The sequence below is a fragment of the Pelodiscus sinensis genome, chromosome 8, assembly GCF_052426305.1.
Source record: "Pelodiscus sinensis isolate ZL-2025 chromosome 8, ASM5242630v1, whole genome shotgun sequence".
Taxonomy (NCBI): Eukaryota; Metazoa; Chordata; order Testudines; family Trionychidae; genus Pelodiscus; species Pelodiscus sinensis.
The window spans coordinates 36,243,166-36,267,541 of NC_143059.1; the positions used below are offsets into that span (position 1 = coordinate 36,243,166).

Below are 24,376 nucleotides of genomic sequence, written 5' to 3' on the forward strand. Positions count from 1 at the left end.
AGTGATAGAAATGCAGCCGTGTTAGTCTGGTGTAACTGAAACAAAATACAGGACTATGTAGCACTTTAAAGACTAACAAGATGGTTTATTAGGTGATGAGCTTTTGGGAGGCAGACCCACTTCCTCAGATCAAATAGTAGAAGAAAATAGTCACAACCATATATACCAAAGGATACAATTAAAAAAATGAACACATATGAAAAGGACAAATCACATTTCAGAACAGAAGGGTGATGGGGGGGGGGGGAAGGAAGGTGAATGTCTGTGAGTTAATGATATTAGAGGTGGGGAAAGATAGATGTCTGTGAGCTAATGGTATTAGAGGTGATAATTGGGGAAGCTATCTTTGTAATGGGTAAGGTAGTTGGGGTCTTTGTTCAACCCCCCCCCCCCCCCCCCCGCGGAGAGTGTTGAATTTTAGCATGAATGCCAGTTCAGAGGATTCCCTTTCAAGTGCAGATTTGAAAGTCTTCTTGAGTAGGATGCATGTGGTTAAGTCATTGAGACAGTGTCCTTTCTGGTTGAAATGGCAAGAAACTGTTTTTTCTTTGTGATCCTGTCTAATGTCTGTTTTGTGGGCATTGATTCTTTGGCGAAGTGTCTGAGATGTTTGTTCAATGTACATAGCAGACGGACACTTTCGGCACATGATAGCTTCCTATAGACAACCACCTAACCTCAAGATGATTCTTACCAACAACCACAGGACATACCACACTAATACCAACCCTGGTACTTTCCCTTGTAACAAACCCCGTTGCCAGCTTTGTCCACATACTCACTCTGCTGACACCATTATTGGGCCTAACCAAGTGAGTTATAAGATCAAGAATACATATTCCTGCGCATCCAGAAATATAATTTATGCTATCATGTGCCAAAAGTGTCCGTCTGCTATGTACATTGGACAAACATCTCAGACACTTCGCCAAAGAATCAATGCCCACAAAACAGACATTAGACAGGATCACAAAGAAAAAACAGTTTCTTGCCATTTCAACCAGAAAGGACACTGTCTCAATGACTTAACCACATGCATCTTACTCAAGAAGACTTTCAAATCTACACTTGAAAGGGAATCCTCTGAACTAGCATTCATGCTAAAATTCGACACTCTCCGCGGGGAGGGGGGGTTGAACAAAGACCCCAACTACCTTACCCATTACAAAGATAGCTTCCCCAATTATCACCTCTAATATCATTAACTCACAGACATTCACCTTCCTCCCCCCCCCCACACATTCCCCTTCTGTTCTGAAATGTGATTTGTCCTTTTCATATGTGTTCATTTTTTTAATTGTATCCTTTGGTATATATGGTTGTGACTATTTTCTTCCACTATTTGATCTGAGGAAGTGGGTCTGGCCCACGAAAGCTCATCATCTAATAAACCATCTTGTTAGTCTTTAAAGTGCTACATAGTCCTGTATTTTGTTATAGTTTCACAGGTTTGCAAAAATGCAGTTGGAAATACATTTATGTATGCAAACCCTTCCCATTTGCACAAACAAACCAAGCACTTGTATGGACAAAATTGCCCGTTTGGGGCTAGATTTTGTCCTACATGCCCTCAGATGAATTGTGCACGAGAAGATGGGCCACCGCAGCTGGAGTTTCCAGAAAGAATTTTGGCTGACTTAACTGGAGTTGTTCACAGGGGCTACCAGACACTCACTCTGGAAAGCCCATTGCACAATCACCACCACCTTCATCTGAGAAAGATTTCACCCTTCACCCCTGTGACTCCAGAAAGACAGTACAGTACAACCATAATAAAATATCTTTTATCCTTCAAACAAACAAATAAATGGGGGACAGGGGAGGTCTAGTGAAAACTAAAGGAGAGAAAAGATTACAAAGGAAGATAACAAATATAGACAAATAAATACAGCAGTGGTTCTAAAAGCAACACCAATGAAAAAAGAAAAGACAACTTCTATTTTTTATAAACAAGAGAAAAGCAAAGTATTTCGGGACACAGCGAGTTTCGTATTAGAAAACTCACATGAGTGATTTCAGACAATTTGTGTGGAGGCGGGGAATCCTTAAAAAACAAATGGCCCACAAACACAAGACACCTGTCATTATCAGGAATAAGTTTAAAATTCAGCTAAGGACTGTCTTAACCTGAAGCTCACAACGGATTAATTACGTGCTTTGCTGAAGTGGGGCCTTCAAAACCCGCAGTGCTAAATTAATAATAGCCTTTTATAGACAGCCAATGAAAAGAATGCAGCTCAGGCATAGTAAAATATTTTTTGTGCAAGTCATAGAACTATATTTTAAGTAGCAATGCCAGAGTAAATGTTAGTATTAAAGCCTAAGGGAAAAAGAAAATATATAACACCACAGAGATAATTTAATTTTGAATAGTAAAATAGAACTGTAGTGAGGCAAAATGGCCTCCTTCTGGCCTGGAGAGCGAGGAAGCTCTACATTCCCCTTTGTGTGCAGAGCCAAACTCTCTTCGCCTCTCTCCCTCACTGGAAGTGCCAAGGGCAGGACAGGAATTACAAAACGAAAGCCCTATAGCTCAGATGGGCTGGATTCTGTGGAGTAAAAAGACGCCTCTGCCTTACTACAGCACCACTGTTAAATGGAACAATGATCAAAGGTAGAACTGGTAAATTGTATTTTTTTTTGGTAGTAGTAAATCAGAATACTGTGAATGGTCCGGTGAACCAGAGGCTGGACACACCAAGGAGATACTCAGAGGGTTTGCAGGTTGGAAAGTGCTTATGTTAAATAAAATGTGTTGCCATGTGACCAATCCATCTCTATTACATTAGAAACAATATTTATAGTTTTCCATTTTCTATAGGCTCAATGGATATTTGTTAATTACATGAGGGCATAGTAGACACTGAAATAATTAAACATTGTAGTAAAATATTAAAAACTGTTGGCTTTCTCAGCTGCTAAAATCCATCATAATTTTATCGCAAGTGATGGCAGACATCAGTATGCTATCATTTTCAGTTAAACTGAAGGTGAGGGTAGTCAACACCTCTCAGAATAAGGTCCTTATTATTTATAGTTTACAATAATGCTTGCTGAATTTCTGATCTTTTTAGAGAATTTTCTTTGATAGACCTAATAGCTGATAATGTAAGGCTATGTAATAAAACTTATTCACTCAAAAACTGTGTATTATATACCACAAACAGTGGAAAATGTGATGCTTGAACTAATAAGCAACAAAAACTATTATGGGATTTTCAGTTATTGGAAAACACAGCACTTTGATAAAGCACAGTTGTGTTTCATGTTTTCTATGCCAGATTCTTTTTGTACTTCAGAATCTTAAATTCTGAAAAGATAAACCCTTGAAGGGCAATTAGCTGAAGTTAATTAAGTGCTGTTTGAAAAGTAATCTGGGTTAAAGTTTGTGGCAAGTAGATATTCTCCAAGAGGCATTTTATCTTGTCAGAAATGGCTACAACAACCATTGAGTGACAAAGCACGTTCCAATATCTCTCCTTTTACTCGTAGCTTTTCAGTCACTTCTACTGTTCTATTCATACCTTTTCCAAGCAGTTGCTTTCAAGAAGTCAAGCAAATCCAAATGTGGTATTTAACTAATAAAGGCCGTATCTTTTGAAATGAAATTTCCTTTATAACCTTTGCAAAGGCAGACAGCACTGATGACTTCTGCTTTTTTAATGGCAAAATGTCACTATGTCGGGGGTAATGGCATGATTGCTGACTCTGGCACCTTGGGATTGTATGCAAGAGCTAACCCCTGACTTGCAAAGCTGTGGGGAAAGACCTAGAATGTGCCATAACAGCTTGTCAGCTCTTCCTACTGGGAAACTGTCCACTTAATTAAGATCCCTTTAATATTTGGAATCATCTGCTTCATCTTTTTCATTGTGTGAAATATTGGGCACTAGAAAACAAACATGGAAAAGAACAAGATAAAAGTGTAGCAGAATTTAACATTGTCTAGTGATATTTTAGCTTCTTAAAAAATGGATTGCTTCACAAAAGGTGCAAATCTGCAGTGCTTTGTCAAGCAAAAATATCAATGGGAGATTTAGTAGGATAAGGGCTAAATGAGCTAAGTGATAAGGCCTTAAGAGTGGGCAAATAGACATTGAAAATACTTTCTTGCATGGCATTTATGGTGATGTATGTATGAATGCAATTTAATCTGTTTAGATTTTTAGATAATACCCACCCATCTATGCCACCTCACCTTGGTAATTGAGGAACACATACTACATACCAATAACATTGCTTAAAATGACAAACATGAGAAGATTTTCTACATATAGTGAAAAGGGTTTGTTATTTTTTCAGCTTATATTAGCTGTTAATAAATTAGAAAGCAAAGGACTTACACAGTCTGTAGTAATGGGGTTATGTTACTCAGCAAATCCCCATTCCTCCTACCAAGTTTTCCCCAACTTATCCCCCCTAGAAATTTAAATAATTGCACTGATGTGGCATATTTGTAACTCACTCCTCCCAAAGCAATGTTTAGTTGCCTGTGGTTAGTCTACTGGACTACATGTAAATTCCTAAAATTGGGTCTTTGCATAAGATGCTACTGACAATTAAATTAAAATTTGGAGGTCTGCCAAGTTATGTGCTGAAAGAATATCACTTCCAGTCTGATTCAGCATTTTCTTCTGCACCCTAAATTCCCATTGATGACAATGACTGTTTTATTTATTTATAGAATCCAAGATGAAATCCTATTATGGTTTGTTAAGGGGCCATATTTTTACACAATGAGGAGAAAAGTAACTTGTTAGAGGGATGCAATAGGTTAAAAAAGTGTTCTGACTGATAAACAGAAAATGTCTCTGTAGTCTATTGGTACACTTTGGTATTATCAAAATTAATGCGAGACACTGAAAATGGGACACAGACTTATATGACAGAAGAATTCTGAATTTTAAATCTTAAAAAATGAATATGTACTTAGTTCCATTCCATTTCTCTTCACAATAAAAAAGTATATTCTTCATACAGACTCCTGTAAGCCCTTAAGGGCTAATGTGAAAACAATATGTGCATTTTAATTGTAACCTTTTATTAAGGACTACAGAACTGAAAGGCTACACTAGTCATACATTTCAATTGTTTTGATTCTGTAAAGAACCCTAATGTCTAATCATTTCCTTTCTCTAATGTGGCAATGGTAAAGAGATCTGCAAAAGACAAAACATCAGATTCTCCAATGGCTTCAGTTTTTCTTTAAAAGATTCTTGACTTAGAGCTTCTTGTGTTTAAAATCAATATTAACTTTTATCGGAGCAGATCTTGATTTTATCCATTTATTCTGAAGTATTACAAGGGATATTCCAAGCTTCCCAGCTAAAGGTTTATGGTGAAATCCAGAAAGATAACTAGGTGCTTAGGTCCCATATTTGTAAGCCACATGACTACTGAACCCTGTAAGTGCTTAATGCATTCAGTGACTATGTTTTTTCCCCTGGGCATATGCACTGCTGCTTCATTTTAGGCATCTGGACACCTATATCCTGATGAGCTCCAGAATGATTTGTGAACCAGGGAAGGCAGTCCTGCATGCACTCAAGTTGCCCCAGGGGATGGATCTGGTTAATGCCCAATGGGCACACCTGCTGGATTTGGCCCCATTCAAGAGATGTCCGGAAGAGGAGTGGGAGGTGATGGTGGTGCTGCCCCTGACCTTCTAACTTTTAGACTAGTGAGCACTAGTGGTTAGAGTGTTCATTTGGATGTGTGAAACTCAGGTTCTCCTGGCATCTAGGTGGCTGCCCAAATCACTGGACTTTAGAGTAATTTTCACACTCCCTCCCACTCAGTGATTCTTTAATGATTTAACCAGAGTGCAGGAGCCCAGCTCAGAACATTCACTGGTTAAAGAGTTCTCCTGAGAGGCTGGATTTCCCTGTTCAAATCTGGCCATGGATCTGTAGCAGAGCTAGGTGCCTCCATGCAGCCTGGAGTCATAAGCCTCTCTCTGAGAAAGGGCTACCCTTTACTTCCCTAGCATCTCCCACTGGCTTGTGCAGGCAGGAAGCCATCTAGCATACTCGCTTCTGTAGCTCAAATTCATTTAATAGGGAGCCTGGCTACCTAACAAACAGGTCTTTATGGATGAGACTTGTTCCTATGAATTTTCTAGGCACCCAAGGTGCTCAGCATTGCAACACTTAAATCTCTTCACGTATTTCACCTATGTGGCCTCTAGGCACATGAAAGTCTATTAAGTACAATACGTTGATCACATGGGAAATGTTGCAGTGCTTGTTTCTGTTTGTTAGCACTTTTATTATTAAAGCAGTATAAAGTGACAACACACTAGTCTTAACTTCGAAAAAGAATACTTTTAGCCAGTGTTTTGATTGGAAATATTATTCCATAGCACAGTAACTGTATCATTCAAAAACTACTCTACTTTCTCCACTTCAACCTTCTTTTACAAAACATTCTTTATTTGCTAAGGTTTGTTTGAAAAACTCCAGGCTGATTGAAAATAACCCAAAATATGTTAATAATATCCATGACAGTAATGTCTTTGTGAACTTGATTTTTTTATCAGTTTAAAATGTGCATATAGTAGTTTTTACCTTAAAATATTTCATGACAACTATTTAAAAGCCACTTTTAAAATCAAACTCTTTAGATTAAGAAAAAAAAGCATATTATATTTCTTTTATTTTCTATCAGACATTTTGCTTCCTATGTTTTAGCAGCATGTGATAAAAAGTGAATGTTTTTTCCTTGATATGATATCAATTAGACACAGAGATTAATTGCTTAAAGCCAAAATCATTAGTTGTCACTTACTTTGCTTTTGCTTCAGCATCTTCATAGGCCTTATTGGAAACATCATCCAGACCTCCGATCAAATGTTTGAAAGAGCTGCAAGAATAAAGTGACATTTCTAAGAGCTATGATTTTTCTAATATGGAATTAAAAGAACAAAAACAAGTTTCTTCAATAGCATGTCATCATCTTGATCTTCTTAGATCAATAAGGACAGACATGATCAACAGAATCTGGCAAATGACACTATCAAATGAGAAATGAGTACAGAATTAATATTCTCACCTCATATTTTCAAAGCTGAAAAATGTATAAACAAAGAAAGGTCCAATCTTATTCCTCAAGCTATTTTAGGGACTGATCAAATTGAATTCAATGGCAGACCTCCCATTGACTGCAATGGTGCAGGCACAGGCCAGAACAGCAAAGCTCCCCAGGAAGAATGAAATGGTCACTCTTGATAGGGAATCCCATAAAGGCATAGAGCATGGCTTTCTCAGCCATTGTTCCTAGGTTATGAAATCTCCACTGAGGATGACCAATTTCACTGCCTTCTAAGTGACGTAGAAGACTTATTTCTTTGTCTTGTCTTTCTCACAACTGCAAGGAAAACAGCAATGAAGAATGTAGGTAATGGAATAAGAGGAAAAAGAGAAGGCAGGAATAAAAGCATGAAAAAGAGAATAAAAGATCTTCCACCTCACAACCATAATAGTCCCAATGGTGTTAGGGAAGAAGGGAGGAAAAATATACCTATTCTTGGTAACATCTCTTTGCAAAACATGGGGGATACAACTAGACGACGGCACTATTTTGGGATAAGTTTGGTATCCTGAAATAGCATTTTTCATGTCTTAACAGAACACTCATTGTTTTTAAAAGCAATCAAAATAATGGGCCTGCTATTCTGATGTCTCGGTAAACCTCGTCCCATGAGGATTAAGGGATTTGTTGGAACAGTGCTCTATTTCGAAATTTTGAAATAAACTGGAAATAAGCAACACAAGTTGCACAGCTCAAATTGTGTAGCTTATTTCAAGCTAGCACCACTGTGTAGATGCAACCTGAGGGTGAAATCCTGGAAAATTTTTCTATTGATTTTAATGGATTCATTTCTTGAATTCTGAGCTGATGGAGCAGATCTGAACACCTATACATGATAACACAAGACAGATTCATCAAAGTGGCTGGTAGTTTGAGTTCTGCTGTCTTCTTTAAATATTCAGAGCAGCTTCAGCTTCCCTACATCACTGTATTGTATTTCAGGAAAAACAGAAAGGTCAGGAACATGTTTCAGAAATGGTCCGGAAACATCTACTCATATAGTGCAAGTTCATATTGATAGTGTCTCAAATAAGTTGAACTGGTGAATTTTATCCTCAATTCTTTACTGAACTAATAACAAAAGTTAAGGACCGTTACTGCTATGTCATTTCTTTAGTTGCATCAGATGGATTTCAGTGATCTATATGCAAAATATAATACAACTGTATGATATATATAATTGAAGACACTTAACATGAGAACCTCAATAATAAACTTCCTTATTCTACATGTTCATAGCTCCCTTTCCTTAGTATGTCTATCATTCAAAGAATTTAAAAGAAAAAATACATTTGAAAATTAAGAAAATTTATATAATTATTTTTAAATGATTAATTATTGCATATCAGATTTTTTCACTAATTAATATTGCTCTGTGTTTTAGGATGGTGGTTCCACAAATGAAATGGGTGTAGTTATGCCATCTTAATGGACATCATGATACTCTTGGTAAAAAGTACATATTAGGAGGAGCAGAGGTGTTTATGAATTCTTAAATAAGAATAGAGGGGCAGATTTACCAAGGTATTTATTTAGGAGCCTAAAGATGCAAATAGGCATGAAGTCGGATTTACAAAAGTGCCTAATCAGTTTAAGCGACAAGGAGTCCTGTAGCACCTTATGGTATGTCTACACTACCCTCCTAGTTCGAACTAGGAGGGTAATGTAGGCATACCGCACTTGCAAATGAAGCCCGGGATTTGAATTTCCCGGGCTTCATTTGCATAAGCGGGGAGCCGCCGTTTTTAAATCCCCGCTCGTTCGAACCCTGTGCCGCGCGGCTACACGCGGCAAGAAATAGGTAGTTCGAACTAGGCTTCCTAGTTCAAACTACCGTTACTCCTCGTGGAATGAGGAGTAACGGTAGTTCGAACTAGGAAGCCTAGTTCGAACTACCTAGTTCGTGCCGCGTGTAGCCGCGCGGCACAGGGTTCGAACGAGCAGGGATTTAAAAATGGCGGAGCCCCGCTTATGCAAATGAAGCCCGGGAAATTCAAATCCCGGGCTTCATTTGCAAGTCCGGTATGCCTACATTACCCCGCTAGTTCGAACTAGCGTGGTAGTGTAGACATACCCTTATAGACTAACAGATTTATTGGAGCATAAGCTTTCATGGGTGGTGGGGCCGGAACCTGCTGCCACGCCTGTGTAGCAGGGAGGCCACAGTCCCCACCCCAGGCGTGGCACTGGGAGGGGCAGGGGCAGTGAGTGGCAGGTGGGACACGGCCGGGGAAGCCGCCACGTCATGGGAGGGGTGGGGCCCATGGGTCGTGTCAGAACCAGCAAGCCATTTCAAAAGGGTCCGCCAGCATAGAGGGAGTGGGCAACCTCCTCCGCAGCAGGCAGAGGAGGACTGGGCAAAGGATGGACCGGAGCCACCACCGAGACCGGCAGACGACCCGGCCCCATCACCAGGCGTCCCGGGACAGCCCCCGCAGGTGGCAGATGGCCAGCCCAGAGCCCGGACCTGAGCAGGAGAACCCTCGCCACCTGAGGAGGGTGAGACCCGGCCGGGACAAGGCATGGGGGAGTGGATCCCCAGGAGGGGCAATGAAGGAGCACCCCACACCAGAACCCCAGTAGGCATGTGGGAGGGGAGGAAGCAGCCCAGGGTAGGGCCCTTGTGGCACCCATGGACAGATGCGTTTCGGAGTAAACCCCCATCTGTCGTGCAGGGGGAATGGTGGGCTCCTGTACTTAGGGCCCCGGGCTGGGACCCGGTGGAGAGAGTGGGCCCGGGTCACCCTCCCCCAGCCCTCTTCCTCACAATCCCCGCAGTCCAGGAGACTACGCAAACACGCAACTGCACCGGCGGGTTGACCAGGCAAAAGCCGGCGGAGCTAGCCCCACGGAGGGGCCAAACCCCGGGCCTAGGGCCAAGACACCGAGCCAGGGTATAGACGGCGGGTCCGCTGTATCCCCTCTGCTCGGAAGAGAGAGGGTGATCGCACCCAACCTACTGGCTCCAGAACTGGGAATCCCACCCAGGGGCCAGACCAATGGATGAAGGGGTTCACTGAACCCTCTGGCCTGGCCGGCAGGGGGTAATTGCACCCTGCAACTCGTCCACACTAATCCATAGAAGGAAATAACTGTCTACAGTTTGCTACTTACAGATATTGTATTTTGAAAAACGTATATGAAGTGATTTCAGACATATTTTGCTCATAATTTCTATTAAATATTTAGACGAAAAGTTCATAATAATGAAGGCTATTTATACCTGTGTATACAGTGTTCATTATCACCAGCATCCCTTTAGGAGGGAGTGGCCTTTTGCACAGTAATAGTGGTTGTCACTGAAATATCACACAAACATACATACAACACAACTCTTTAGTTATGCCACTTTATTGAAGCCGTAATTTTTGAAATTACATGACATATATCACCACTTACCCACAGCTTGGTTAAAACAACATAAAACTTGTTAACTAAAAATTGAACTGAAAATCTTTGAGCTACATGAAAATAATGTCCTTTTAAGAATTTTACAATGATAGAGCATCAATATGCTATAATTTTAGCTATTAAGATGTGCTTGTGACTAAGCTAAAACCTCTTTCCACAAAGGAGCTGATTATTCAGTAGTGTTTCTAAAATATGTGTTAAGTATGGTTTAGACACATTCAGGTCTGCCTTTGGCAAAGAATCCTGTCCATGTGCATAGCTAACAGTGAAACAGAAATCTACATACACAAAATATGTTCATTGACAAATAACTTAGTAAATCTTTGGGTTCTGAATCTAGATTTCATATGTGACTTGTATAGCACATTCAATTATGTAAAGATTTGGATGTAATCATAGTCAGAGGATGAAAAGCTAAAGCTACGGTGGACAAAACTCGGACATTATCTAACCCTGTGGCATACATAAAGGCAACTCCTAACCCATTAGAAACACTACTGGGGAAGCCTGTCAAACAGCCAAATGTCTCTGGATCACAGCTTGGTATCTGTGTTTTGTGAGTGCCAGCTATATGACATTTGGGGTTAACACCACTGGCCAAACACTGAAAGAAGATGACAATGAGAAAGAAGAGATGAGTTTATATATATTGCTGTTTGCTTGCACGACCCACACATATTTAAGCTATAAGGAACAGGAAGAAAGTGCTGTTGTAATTCCCCTAGTATGTTGTAATGCCAACCACCAGAGGCTTAAAATGATAGCCTACATGTGCTTGATTATACACATGACAATTATTTTTGGAAGTGTGTCAGGATACGTCCTGTACCCTTTTCTTCCTCTAGGACAAAGGTTTTACTTCTTTTTTTTCCAACAATATTCTGTACTTCCACTACTGATGATTTTTGCGTTTGAATATGAACTTTCAATCCAAGACACAGCAGGAGAAACAGCAGAGACATATAAACATATATCAAATTTTCAACAGAAATGACTTAGATCATGCAAATTACTTCACAGCAGAAGCTACTAATAAAAAAAGATGGTCAATGGATGAGAAAGCTCTTGCTTAAATACAAATATTTAACATACTCTAAGTGTGTTAGGAAATCAAGTAAAATGGATTTATGTTTAAATTTGATACCATATATTTTCTTATTGTCACAATTTTCATAACTCAGAACTTCAGTTGCTCTCTATGCCTAAAAGTTCTGCTTTGTTCTTAATATAATTTGTTCTTTGATGTTCACAGATGTATGTATGGAGTTGATTGTGGAGTTCCAACATTTGAGCTGCTGAGTTATTAAAATAAAAAAAATAGCTCAAAGCAGGGGCACTAGATGAATCTTTGTCAGACCCTCACTTTCCTATTCAGGGTATGTCTTCAAGCAACTAGTTGTTTCAGTCAGTCTCCCTGGTTCTGGTCATCCTATCCATGAGGAGGCTCATCTGGGTGAGAACTCTGCTCTCCTTCCTGGCCAGCCCTAGATTGAGTGGGGGTTCCTCCCTTTTTCTTCCCTCTCCACACCTGACATCAGCTACAGGTGCAGCAAGGTGAATCCGAGTGGGTCCATCAGCCTTCATTAACCCTTTCCTTGCCAGAGTGGTGGCTGGTATGCCCCATCACCATCAGGATGTCACGGGCAACACCTTTCAACTATTTATGGTCCCTTTTGTTAACTATTCTCTTTGCTTCTTCTTAAGACTCAGAGGAGTAAAATCAGTAGTTTAAAATAGGTGGTCCTATAACGGATATTACCTCACACCTTGTCTCTCTAATATCCAGAGACTGGCAGGGCAACAACTACACTGTATACATGCCAGGTTGTCAGTACCCTCTCTATTATACTAGTTACTTGGTACCAGATTTGAAAAGGTAAATAAAGATCAGGTAGGTGATGAGGATTTTCAAAAGTGCCTTCAATTGTAACCACCATTGCTTTTGAAAATCCCACTTGGCACTTATTTGCATCTTTAGGCACCCAAATACCTTTAAAAATCTGGCCCTCAGTCAGTCAAATATTAAAGCCTGCCTGTCATTTGGTTAAAGGGCTGACAATGAAGATGAAGCATTTGACTAAATACTTATCATTGCTCACTGAATTAACCAACAGAAGGAATAGTGATATTATACTTTATTTCATGCTATCAAATTTAAGGGAACATATATCATTCAGTAACTGCAAAGGCCACGTAGTATTGTATCATAAACAGGTTACTTTAGGAGTAGCTGTGGCTCAGGTTTTATTGGCTGTCATATTGACAGCATTAAAGCATTTAGACATGTTGACTTTGCATTTCTTTTACCACACACATTTACATTTAATCAAACTTGGGACTAGAGAAAAATTATAAATGCAAATGCCATAAAAATAGCAAATATAAATAAAAGATGCACCTCAGCAGAACTTTGAATTCAAAGAGTACCCCTACATGCAGAAGAACCTGTGACTCATGACTATCTCTGTAAATATTGCTTCTGGAAGCAGTGTTGAAATGCTCTCTCAGTGTATGTGTCAGATTCATGCTCAACAATATTTAAAACAACACCTAGATTAATTTTTGGATTTCTCACATTTTCCTTTCTGAGCATGTGCATGGAAAGTTAAACTCAGGCTGTGCGAAGATTTCCAGAGCCAAATTTCCAGCTAAAAGCCTCTTTCCATTTAAATTAGATGAACTACAGAAATAACACAAGAGGAAATATTTTACCAGTAATATTGATTTAACATGGGACTTCACAAAACACAGGAAAATATTCCCTTAGATACACACATGGTACAGGTTGTACTTCTCTGGTCCGATATCTTCCTGACTGGTCCCGAAACACAGAATTTGCCAGACTGGGGGAGGCCAATGCAGCTAGAGCTCTGCTTTCCCCTGGCTGCCTGGGGGCTCTGCTTTTCCCCAGGCAGCTCCTCTGACACCCAGGGCTGTGCTCTTCCCGCAGTTCAGGGGAAGGGGAGAGCTCTACTTCCCCCGCTCCCCTGTGGCTTTGCTGCACTCTGGAGCTTCACTGCTGCCCAGGGCTCTGTGCGCCTGATGGTGGCTCCACTTTCTCCCCAATGGCTCTGCTGCTTCCTGAGTCTTGGCTACTGCCTGGTGTCTCCATGCTCCTCCTCCCCACCCAGAATCCTGCTGCTGCCTGGGGCTTTGCACTGCAACCAGCAGCTTTGCTGCTGCCCAGTGAGCTCTACACTCCACCAAGCAACCCCGCTCCTGCCCCCGCTCCACCAAGTGTCTCTCCTGCCACTTAGGGGGGCTCTGTGCTCCTCCTGATGGCTCTGTGCTCCCCTCCCCAGCACTCCGCTAGGGCCCAGGGGCTCCGTGTTCCCCTCAGTCAGCCATGCTGCCCTCCCCCTGGTGACAGACTTCTGCTTCCCCTTTCCCCCAGAGACCATGGCTTCGGTGACCCTGCTGTCTCCAGGTCTCCATCTCAGCCCCCTGGCTTCAGCCCAACGGCTTATCCCCATGAGTGCTTGTAGAGATGATGCTAGATCGGGGTGCTACTGGACAAGGGAAGTCTGGATTAGGGAGTTTCAATCTGTATAATTTGCAATTGTGGGTAGTAGTGTTTAGTCATGAACAAAAAGAAGCAAAGCCTCTGAACAACTGATGTACTATACCATATTTATGGAGTACAATAAATATTTATGTTTATCTCAGCCATAGCTTTAATCACAAGAAAATTGAGTTCTTGCATATGTCTTTGGGTTCTGAAAATCCCATGTTTAGTCCTTTTCAGCAATTATGAAGTGTTTTGTAAATTTAGTCTAATGGGGAGAAACTTTGCTGTGTGGTTCACAATTTTCATGATCCCATGGATATCTCTCACATCTTGCAGATTATTAATATGGGCTGTATATCATTTGGATAAATTTCTTTCCCACAGGAACTAATGAGATGACCAAGTCATTTGATTTATTTGGAGACTGTTGGGAACTGTCATTTATCATTCAATGTCAAACCCGGTTGTTGAAGGTTTCCAAGCTCAGCTGTAACTATGCCAGCTGGAGCTATATTTCATTGATGGCAGAACATCTCTCTTCCAGCTCACATTTTTGTTAGTTTTGTTAGCACTGAATGGATCTTTGTGTTACCAATTAGTTGGAAGCACCAGAAACACTTCTGCACCCCGAGCAGTGGTTTCTTTTATGCAGGCTGTTATCCTCATTCTCTGTCACCTCAAGTTCTTATTTACTTTCCCCATCCAGATAATGGAAAGGTTTCCATGGCCTGGTGGGTGTGTCTGAGGATGAACACTGCATCCAAATGACCAGTCTAACACACAGCCTCTGACAACTTGAATCCTACCACTTCTTTTCTCATGGAGGAGGTGTTACAAAGTAAGACAGGATGTTCAAGGTAAAACCAGGCTGCTCAGGGCAGTTGGGGCCCTTAAGGTTTTTTTGTAGGCAACTCACCCAGGAGAAGGAAAACCCAGAATTAAACCTCTTCAGGACAAAGGAAATATTTTTTAGGTACTGGGCAGCAGCAGCACTCTTATGAAGAGACAAAGAGAAACCATGTATAAACTCCTGAGAGCCAAGCAGATGTGTAATATCCTTAAAGAAAGAAACTGCAGCTGAGCTGTGAGTACTGACAGGCTTCACCAGCCAGCAACTTAGATTGTGGCAGTAGGTTACACGCTGGATCTTTGTTAATTTTTACCTTCCACTAAAAGGATGCGAATAGTCACTGGTTTTAAGGGATGGCTCATCCAGCCTACACATACCTGGAATTCCCCCTAACCTGTTTGCCAGCCTCAAACTTGGCAGCTCTGGGTCATTAAGATTACAACCCAAATAACTAGAAATCTTTGTAAGTCACAGTGTGTCTTCCTTAGCGGATAAAAGCACGTAGCTGGCAGAGAAGGTGGTCTGAAGAAACAGCAATGTACTCCATGTACAGGAAACCAGATGGTCAGGAAATGCAACCAACCCAAGAACTGGGTCTGTGTACAAGTTGCACTACACAGGTAGTAGTGACTTGAAAAATGGTGTAAGAGTGGCGTTTCATAATTACTTTAGTAACCCCCTCCAGCTTTCCTATTTGTCTTTGACAAATAAAAAGGAGAGATCTCCCTTAATAGCAGGGTTATATTTTCAGAATTGCACATGTTTTCAACTGCACAAACTCAAATGACTTTAATGGGATCTGAACAGATAAGACTTTGCACTCTGATCTCCTTATCTGTGTACCAGAATGGTTGTTAGTCTTCTATTTTCCTTGGTTTATAGATCAATAGCAGTTGCTGAAAATATTTTGTTCAAAGACAAACTTTTCATAAATGGGCAACCTAATAATCACAGCAAGCTGACCAGGTTAGTTGCTTTGTTGCAGAGAACATGTTGTCAGAAACCTTGTAACACTGTCAGTACTTTATAGCTTTACAAAGCAATGAAAACAAAAGCTTCTTGAGACATGAAATAAAACTGAAGTAGTGAAATTACGGTATTTAAAGCAGAGCTACATGATACCATTTGACCTAGTTCACGGTCCGTTCAATCACTAATTGCATAGCACATAGAGTTGTGTTTCACTTGGTGGTTTCAGTTCACAGTGGTTTCATGCAAACCGTCTTTCACGCTTCTTTAGGTTTGAAATAACACTGAAATGAACTCATCCACAACTTGCTTGCCTTGGCCTGGGTTTGGACTTAACCCTTGCAAAACAAGATTTCGGAGTGATTTCCACCTAAATCCCAAACTCTCTCACCAACAACGGAAACTTAGCCCAAGTTAACTCTAAATTTGGCCCACATTTACAAACCTCCCCAAAGTTTTAACAGAGGCATAGCTAGAGTGTAAGATTTGTGATGAAAATGGAGACACTGATAGTTTCCTCAGTTTTAGAGTCCAAGAATCCACCAGGGTTAGAAACTTTGAATTAACGGCAGACTTCCACTGCTTTAGCTAATCGCCTAACTGGTCGCTTGCTATTCTCAGTCTGAAGAAAAGAGGTGGCTAAGATACATATTCTGTCAAATGGTGTTTGCTAGATGGGTGGGGTCCAACCTGTTCTGAAGCAGTAGCCACTTTATGGCTACTGCTAGAGTGAACTAGCTACACCCAACCGCCAACTAGCCACATTGTTCAAGCCAACTAGCCACACTCAATTGGCCAAATAGCCACATGTGGGTAGTGGCTGGCGGCTAGCTTGTTGAACACCATGGTACTAGATAATAGAGAACTAATATGATACTCGGGAATTTTGGGTTCTATTCCAGGATCTGGAAGAGAATGCACTCTAAAAGTTGTCAATCCTTCTACTACTACCACCACCATCACCCCAGAGCTTTGTCCCCCTGAGCATGCTTCACCATCCTCTATTGGACTCCAGGTGCTTCCTCCTCCTCCTACTCCATGCTGCCTATGTATCAGGAAGAGAGCATTTAGAGCACAGGTGAAACAATAACCTTGATCTTAATTCTGGTACCTAGAACCATAATGGATCCTGGCAGTTGGGAGAAGCAGCTGCAGAGAAAGTCCTATTCAGCTCCTGCAACACAGGCAAAGCCAGATTAAGAAAGAGGCTTTAGGGGTTGCAACCCAAGGGCCCCTCTAACCACTCCTTAGCCCGGGGCCCTGGGCTGCTGTGTTCCAGGCCTGCCCTTCCTAGCAGGGAGAGGTGGATCCATGTGCTGCTGTTCCTCCCTGGGCTGGAACTTGTGTTGCTATGAGTGCCAGGAAACTATCCCGACACAGCCCTTGCCTGGAGGTTCTGCCCCTGCAGCTCCCATTGACCTGGAATTGTGGCCAATGGGAGCTGCTTGGGGTGGGGGAGGGGGAGAACCTTGAGGAGGGGGAGTGTGGGGCTGTGTGGATCCATCCATTCCCGCCTTCCACCAAATGGTACCTGTCCACACTCAAAACCCCTACCCCAAGCCTGAGCCTTTTCTCACACTCTAACTCCTCCTGGACCCCACACTCCGACCCCAAACTCCCTGCTGCACCTTAAATCCCTAACTCACTCCCAGATCCTGCATCTCAACCTTGAGCCTGCTCCAGCACCCTAACTCTTGCCCAGGCTCTGAAACTGCCACCCCAATCTCCTAACCTCAGCCCCACCCCAGAGCTTGCACCCTCAATCAGAGCCTCTTCCCGCCCCATACAGCACTCACCCTCCTGCCTCAACCCACAGTCTCCTCCCACACACTGAACCCCTAATTTTTGGCCCCAACCTGGAACCTAGGAGGCCCTACAAAATCTAATAGGTCTGGACCCTGAGAAGAACATGGGGTTGGAACATGCTCAGTGAAAACAGAAACTTGAGAAGCTTATAAATTGGCCAAATTTTACTTTTACAACAACAATAGACATTTTTTCTGACCACAGAGTAATCTGCCTGCCAAATCCCTCATCTCTTCTCCAAAGCAAGGAAGTGCTAGAATTTCTCAATGAATCTAATGAATCTCAATGAATCTAATTCAACATTTTTCCATCACTGGTTTTTGGAGATGACCACATCACTGTTGCTGAAACTTTCCATAACTATTCAGTTTGAGGCAGACACATACATGAAAAATTTTAGCCCAAATGGCATGGGTGGCCGATACCTCAGCCATTGGGAGCTTAGCTCCTGGCCTCTTCCTTTGTGCTGGAGGTCCTGTCCCACCCATTACCTTATAGCCCCTCCCTTACAGGAGCCCAGAGTACCCCCCCATGGTCCCTGACCCCAGTTTTAGGAGGTGGGGGGCAGGGCAAGGCCCCAACCCTAGTACACCAGGCAGTGTGGCTACAACAGCCCCAGTCCCAGTTTTCCAAGCAGCTTGGCAGTACAGCCTCATCGCCCCTAGTTCCTGTGCAATGGGCAGCCAGCCACAAAGCACTGGGTGGCACAGCAGAATGGTCCAATGCTGGGCAGGCAGTGTAGACCCAGCACTAGTTGCTCTGAGTCACTGTGGGATAAAGTCAGCCAACACCCACCAACCTGGGATACAGGTCAGCCAGCACCTGCCAACCAGCAATAGCAGAGCATTGGGATCTCCAGGAGGGGGCCTGGCCTGGGAGAAGAGCATGAGCGAGGCTACACTATGCTGTTTAGAGAGGCACAGTCTCCCCCATCTTAAAAACCTGCCACCTAAGCCAAATGGCTAAAGTTTAGCAAAGTAATAAGCAACTGAAAACAGGATTTTATAATGGATAATTGTAGACAATGTAATTCTAGGCATCACTTCCAGCTCTGTCCATAATAGGGCGCAGTATCTGCTACTAAGGGTGGAGTCCTAATTTCCATTAATATTTCCCATCCTGCTGCTCATAACCTTTAAAAAAAATTCCTGCCAGACTCAATGTTCTAAAAACCAAGTATTCTTGGAAAGGCTGAATAAAACTGGTGCCTGAGTTTGGAGTTACTGGAACGTGAACTCAGTAATTGTGCAGTATTTATCAACAATTATCAGACCGTATCATCTGAAATATCCAAATAATTTCCTGTTCTATAGGTATAGATAAATAGATAGCTCAAAAGATGGCTGTAATTACAAAATACAATCTTAGAACAACACTGGAGACTTTGGAAGAAGAGGCCTTTGTAAAGGAAAACAAATATAATCCAGAGAAAAATGAAATATATGCTTCTAAAATTAAAGTATAGCTAGAATGATATATAAGATGAGCCAAAATTGTCTAGGTATTAATGTTAACAGTTAAACAAGGCTTTAAATAAGTACTTTAAACACTTCAAAATAGATTTTCATGGTACTAAAATAAGCTTCTCCGCTTACCATTGCCTTTATAAAATAATCAATTAAATGTTGATAATAGCTCTACTGACAGCAAAATCAGACTCTCTACGGCCACAGAACAGTTATGTTTGCCTTGAGCTATAAATAGTATTGTGCAACTACTCTTCTCTTAATTGCAGAACATTGCTAGGAATTTCTGGCATACACTGTGGATTAACTTCGGTCTTAAAAATTTAAATTTAAATATATAATTTCATACTTGTTCTGGGGCATTTTTAATGGTGAAATGAAAACATATTTGACTGGAAAAAAGACCAGCTGCTAATATGACCAATTAGGATTCTTTTTAATAACTGTATTTATTAATTGCTCTTTTGATTAAGCCACATGATAAGTAAAATGCCTGTACAGAATTGTTCAAAAGAATTGTTTGTGATAGCCCAGACACTTTAGCAAATAGTCATTAAGAAAACTATAGAAAACTTAAGTAATTTCCCTTTATCCCCAGGGAATATTGAAACTTGCTTGTGAATGTGTTAAGAAAGCTACTTAGTTGATAGTCTTAATTTTCACCATTTGTGGCTAGAATCTACGCTTTCTTAATTGGTCATAAATTAAATTGTATACAAGAAGGATTTTTAAAAGCATTATTCAATTACAGTTTAATAATATATTATCTTATAAATGTATCACTCAAAGTCATTAATTAATTTTTAAAATGTAAGTTAAACTATCTCCCTGCAAAATGATCAAAGTCATTAGTTAAGAACTTTAATGGATCTCAATTGGAGCTATTCAGTATTGTATTATAAGAAAACAATATACTTACTCTCGGTCTATGACAAGACAAGTTACTGCTTCAGCGGCAATGACATTGGCTGTCCTGACATCTTCCCTGAAAGACAGAACACAGCCCTTAATATATAACTTTCTGTTAACAATCTTTATACTTTAGAGCCATTATTTAAATGTCTCATGAAAGAGAAATGAATGTTACAAAGTTTTGTGTTTTAATAAACACTGAAAAGTGTTCATGATTCAATCAAATTTTAAGCATGTTACAATTTAAGAAATAATTCATACAGATGAAATAAGAGAAATATAATTTCCTTTTGTTGATAACATCAGATATTCAGTTAGGCATATGCCATATTTTTCACTTTCTGAGTGAGTGGTTTGTTCTTTATCACATACTATTTACATAAGCCAAAAACAATAATTGTTGTCAGAAAATAAGATATTCACATAAATATGTTTAAAATACATATATTCTGGGTTATGACTCATGTGTTCCCCAAATAAATTACATTTAATATATTCCTTACCTCACCTTTCATTATCTCATTACAGATATACAACTGAATCATTCTAAATATGTAATGGATGTTGATGTGGAAGGCAGGGAAAGAAGGGTTCCCAAAAGTCTTTAGGGTGGCCTGTACAATCACAGGATAGGTACTTGAGTGTGTAGATGTATTATAAAAAAACAACAGCAGGCAACATCGCATCCAAGGTACTGTTCAGTATACACTCTCCTGTCTGCTGATGAGGGAGTTTGGAAAAGGATTGCGGCCTTGAGGAAGGCTCAGTTAGGATGGGATTATCAAAAGCCCTCAGCACAATAGGAAAGCAAACCAATATTAACATTAATTTTGAACACCTAATTAGGAAGCTGATTTTATATTAAATTTTAAGGCTGAACAATTAAATTATGCAATAGGAGACTCTTGTATCATTTGCCATATTATGAAGCTACAACCTTAGATAACACTGGGGAAATCAAAAGTCTCCAGGCCATGTAACAATACCATACTATTTTTATTATATGAGACTTCATGATGGAATAGCCATTAGTCTGAATCTTTAGAGACACTGTTCAGCTAAAGAGGATGCTATAGAAGAAAAGCAGGTACTCCCTTCCTGCAGAAACTGAGAAAAATGCTTCCATAATGCTCAGCCTCTGCTGATGAATTATTAGCTAAAAATGAAACAATATCTAGCCAGTTGTTTGCACACTACTATGGCATGAGTGGTTTTAAAAAAAAGTTGATCAAGTCATAACTATTATGTTAAAAATTGTAAGGTTTTTTTTTCCACAACAGGAAGTAAATTCTGATTTATTGAGCTCCACTAATGTCATAATGTTATGCTTTCTTTCCATAGCACATATGCCCTTTTATTGCTGACTCAGTTAGTTTATATGCCATACTATATGTGCACCCTTGAGAGAATAGATTTACTGGAACTAAACTGAGACACGACAGCTCAGAATTTCCTTGCTTTTTCAACATTTTGTAAGAACGTTTGCCTTAAGTTTTGTGCTTAATCATTTTTAAAAAGGTAGCATATACTTGGCCAAATGCCACATTAAAGAGTTTATTTAACTGGTGTTCAGCAATCCCATTCTATGTAAGATTAAATGCCCATTCAAACTTTCAAATGCTGAAGAAAAAAACTGAATTTGTATTCTTAACAGTACAGAAATATCAGTACAAGTAGAGTGTAACTGCATTTAAAATACAGTACATATGTTGTTCTACAACATACATACACATTAATACCCATTCTCTTAGTTAAGATCATAATAATTGCATTCACATCTATAGACATGCAACTGATTACTGATAAAACTTTAGACATAAAACAAATTTTAACAAGTGCCATTTAATGGTAGCCAGTAACTCAGTGCAGAACAAACAACCAATCCAACATGAAATGATTTTTAAGTATTGTTTTGTAAACACTGACTCTGATATTTTCTCAACTTCATCACTGGACTCTTCACTAGTTCCGGAGAAACAACACTCTTCATCGGAAGAGTCACTTTCACTGTCTGAATAATCCATAGTCAGAGTTTGCATCCACCATTTGCTTTTATGAAAACTGTTTCCTTCTGCCCAGCTTCTGCATCTTGTCCTCAGGACTAGCTCTGGAACTTAAAACTTCTAGGCTTGGAAAAGGTCACAGCTGCTATGGGGACAGCTACTGTGTATCATTGGGAACTGTAAGCTGAGTATATTGCTGAGCCACAAAGAAGCATATAGTTAATACAAGAAGGGAATATTCTCACTACTGGTACTCCGGTGCAGCGTGCCTGCTGTCAACAGACACAATAGCAAATCCTTTCTGCCAGCACTTACTGAAGTGGGCAGACACCTGTTAACCTGCATATGGGGACAAACTAATTTGCATGCCAAACCAGTTTATTATTTTTAATGTCAAGCTCAGCAGTTTCCTACAATGCCATGGATATATGTCTCTAGCCACAAGATCAGCAGGATTCTTCTCCAAATTAAGATACTTGATAAAATGAACAGAACATTCAAAAAGGAAAAAAATATGATCTAAGTTTCCTAGAACTTTTAAAAGTGTGTTGTATCACTATAAATCAGGGTACTACTACTGAAATATATATTAAGAGTAATTTTAGAGGAGAATAGATGTGCATACAGATAGAATTCACCTTTGAAAGCTGGGCGATTAATCCATTATGTATTTCCATCATTTTTCTGCTGACAAACTGCCTACAATTTTTAAACATAGTTATGAATAGTTTTTATGTCTAATTCTTGGTCTTCTAAAGAACAGTTAATCATAGTGAAATATTTCATATGTGAAATTTACAGTTTTGACTGGAGATATATTACATGGTACATTTCTGTTCCCTATTTATATTTAGGATTTGCATATACTGCACTGCAGTTAGGATTAAAGGTGTGTGAATAGCAACATGTGCCAAACTACAGTACCGTAATTCACTAGTGTAGATGCTGCAGGTATGAACTAAAAGGTTCTTTGTTCTCATTCATGTAATCCTGTTTGAATAGGATTACATTAGTGTGAAGTAGGAACTGCTTGTACCAGCAGTATCTATCCCAGGGTATGTCTACACTAGCCACCCTAGTTCGAACTAGGGTAGCTAATGTAGTCATTCAAACTTGCAAATGAAGCCCGGGATTTAAATATTCCGGGCTTTATTTGCATGTTCCCGGGTGGGCGCCATTTTTAAATGCCCCATCCCCATAGTTCGAACTACCTTCCTGCGGCTACACACAGCACGGGTTAGGTAGTTCAAATTAAAGCTCCTAATTCAAACTACCATTACTCCTCATTGCAGCTTTAATTCGAACTACCTAGCCCGTAGTGCGTGTAGCCGCGGGCAGGTAGTTCGAACTACGGGGCATTTAAAAATGGCGGCGCCCGGAAACATGCAAATAAAGCCCGGGATATTTAAATTTTGGGCTTCATTTGCAAGTTTGAATGACTACATTAGCTACCCTAGTTCGAACTAGGGTGGCAGTGTAGACATACCCCCAGAGAGTTACAGTGTAGTACTACTATTCTGACCCCTTTAGTCCAATCTGCAGGGCAGTATATATATGCCATACACAGTTGTGCCATGGTGAGGTTTCCTGTATAGCCACTCTGCCAACAGTAAAGAGAGCTCTCCTGTTAACATAAAATCTTGGCTGGAAATCTTGCCAATATAACTCCGTCCACACCAGCACTTTCATCGGTGAAACTTATGTCAGTCAGGGGTGTGCTTTCACACTCCTGTTCAACAAAAGTTTTATCCATAAAAGCGCTAATTCAGACAAAGCCTTAGGCTACAAATTTTGGGGGGCAGAGATGGTCTCTTTTTTCTCTATTTGTGTAGTGCCTTGCACAAGGGTTCTTGATCCACAAAGAGGCTCCTAGGTGCTACCATAACACAACATCATGTAATTCTTGCTTAAAATGTGCTGCTGTGTTACCAGGAAACTCAGTTTCAGAATGGATACAGAACACAAAAAATGGTGCAAACACAGTTAAGCAATTCATTTAAAACTGTGAATAGTTGTCCTTAAAATGTTTTGCAGTATTTGCGAACACTAATAACAATCAGAGGATTCAAAAAGTTCTCTCTCATTACAGAGAAAGTGAAAAGACAAAAGATAAAAGAGTGAGTTCTCAATAGATTGTCACATTAAGGGTATATCTTCACTGCAGAGTCAAAATGAGTTATCCATATTCCTCTTCAGTTAGCCTAGCTTTTGTGAGAGCAGCCACACACTCTGAAACAACACCAGAGTGACAAAGTGATTAGCAGCACAAAGCAACTGGATTAGCAGCTAATGAATTGAGTTAACTCAAGCTGTAGCCTACAGCTATATACAGACTACTTGGAATTTTAGAAGCACTCAGGCC

General features: G+C 40.4%; 1 protein-coding gene across 3 annotated transcripts in view; it reads right to left on the reverse strand.

The window, feature by feature from the left end:
• PRKG1 (protein kinase cGMP-dependent 1) overlaps window positions 1-24,376 on the reverse strand; it is a 935,506-nt gene that overhangs the window by 98,588 nt on the left and 812,542 nt on the right. For 2 of the 3 annotated variants that reach the window (XM_075935047.2, XM_075935046.2), the window contains exons 8-9: window positions 20,019-20,084; window positions 6,787-6,861 (exon numbers count right to left, since the gene is read on the reverse strand). In XM_075935047.2, coding sequence (XP_075791162.1) covers window positions 6,787-6,861; window positions 20,019-20,084 — 141 coding nt within the window. Of the gene's footprint in view, window positions 1-6,786; window positions 6,862-20,018; window positions 20,085-21,937; window positions 22,109-24,376 lie in introns of those variants that run through there. The other variant, XM_075935053.2, reaches the window with a different exon arrangement.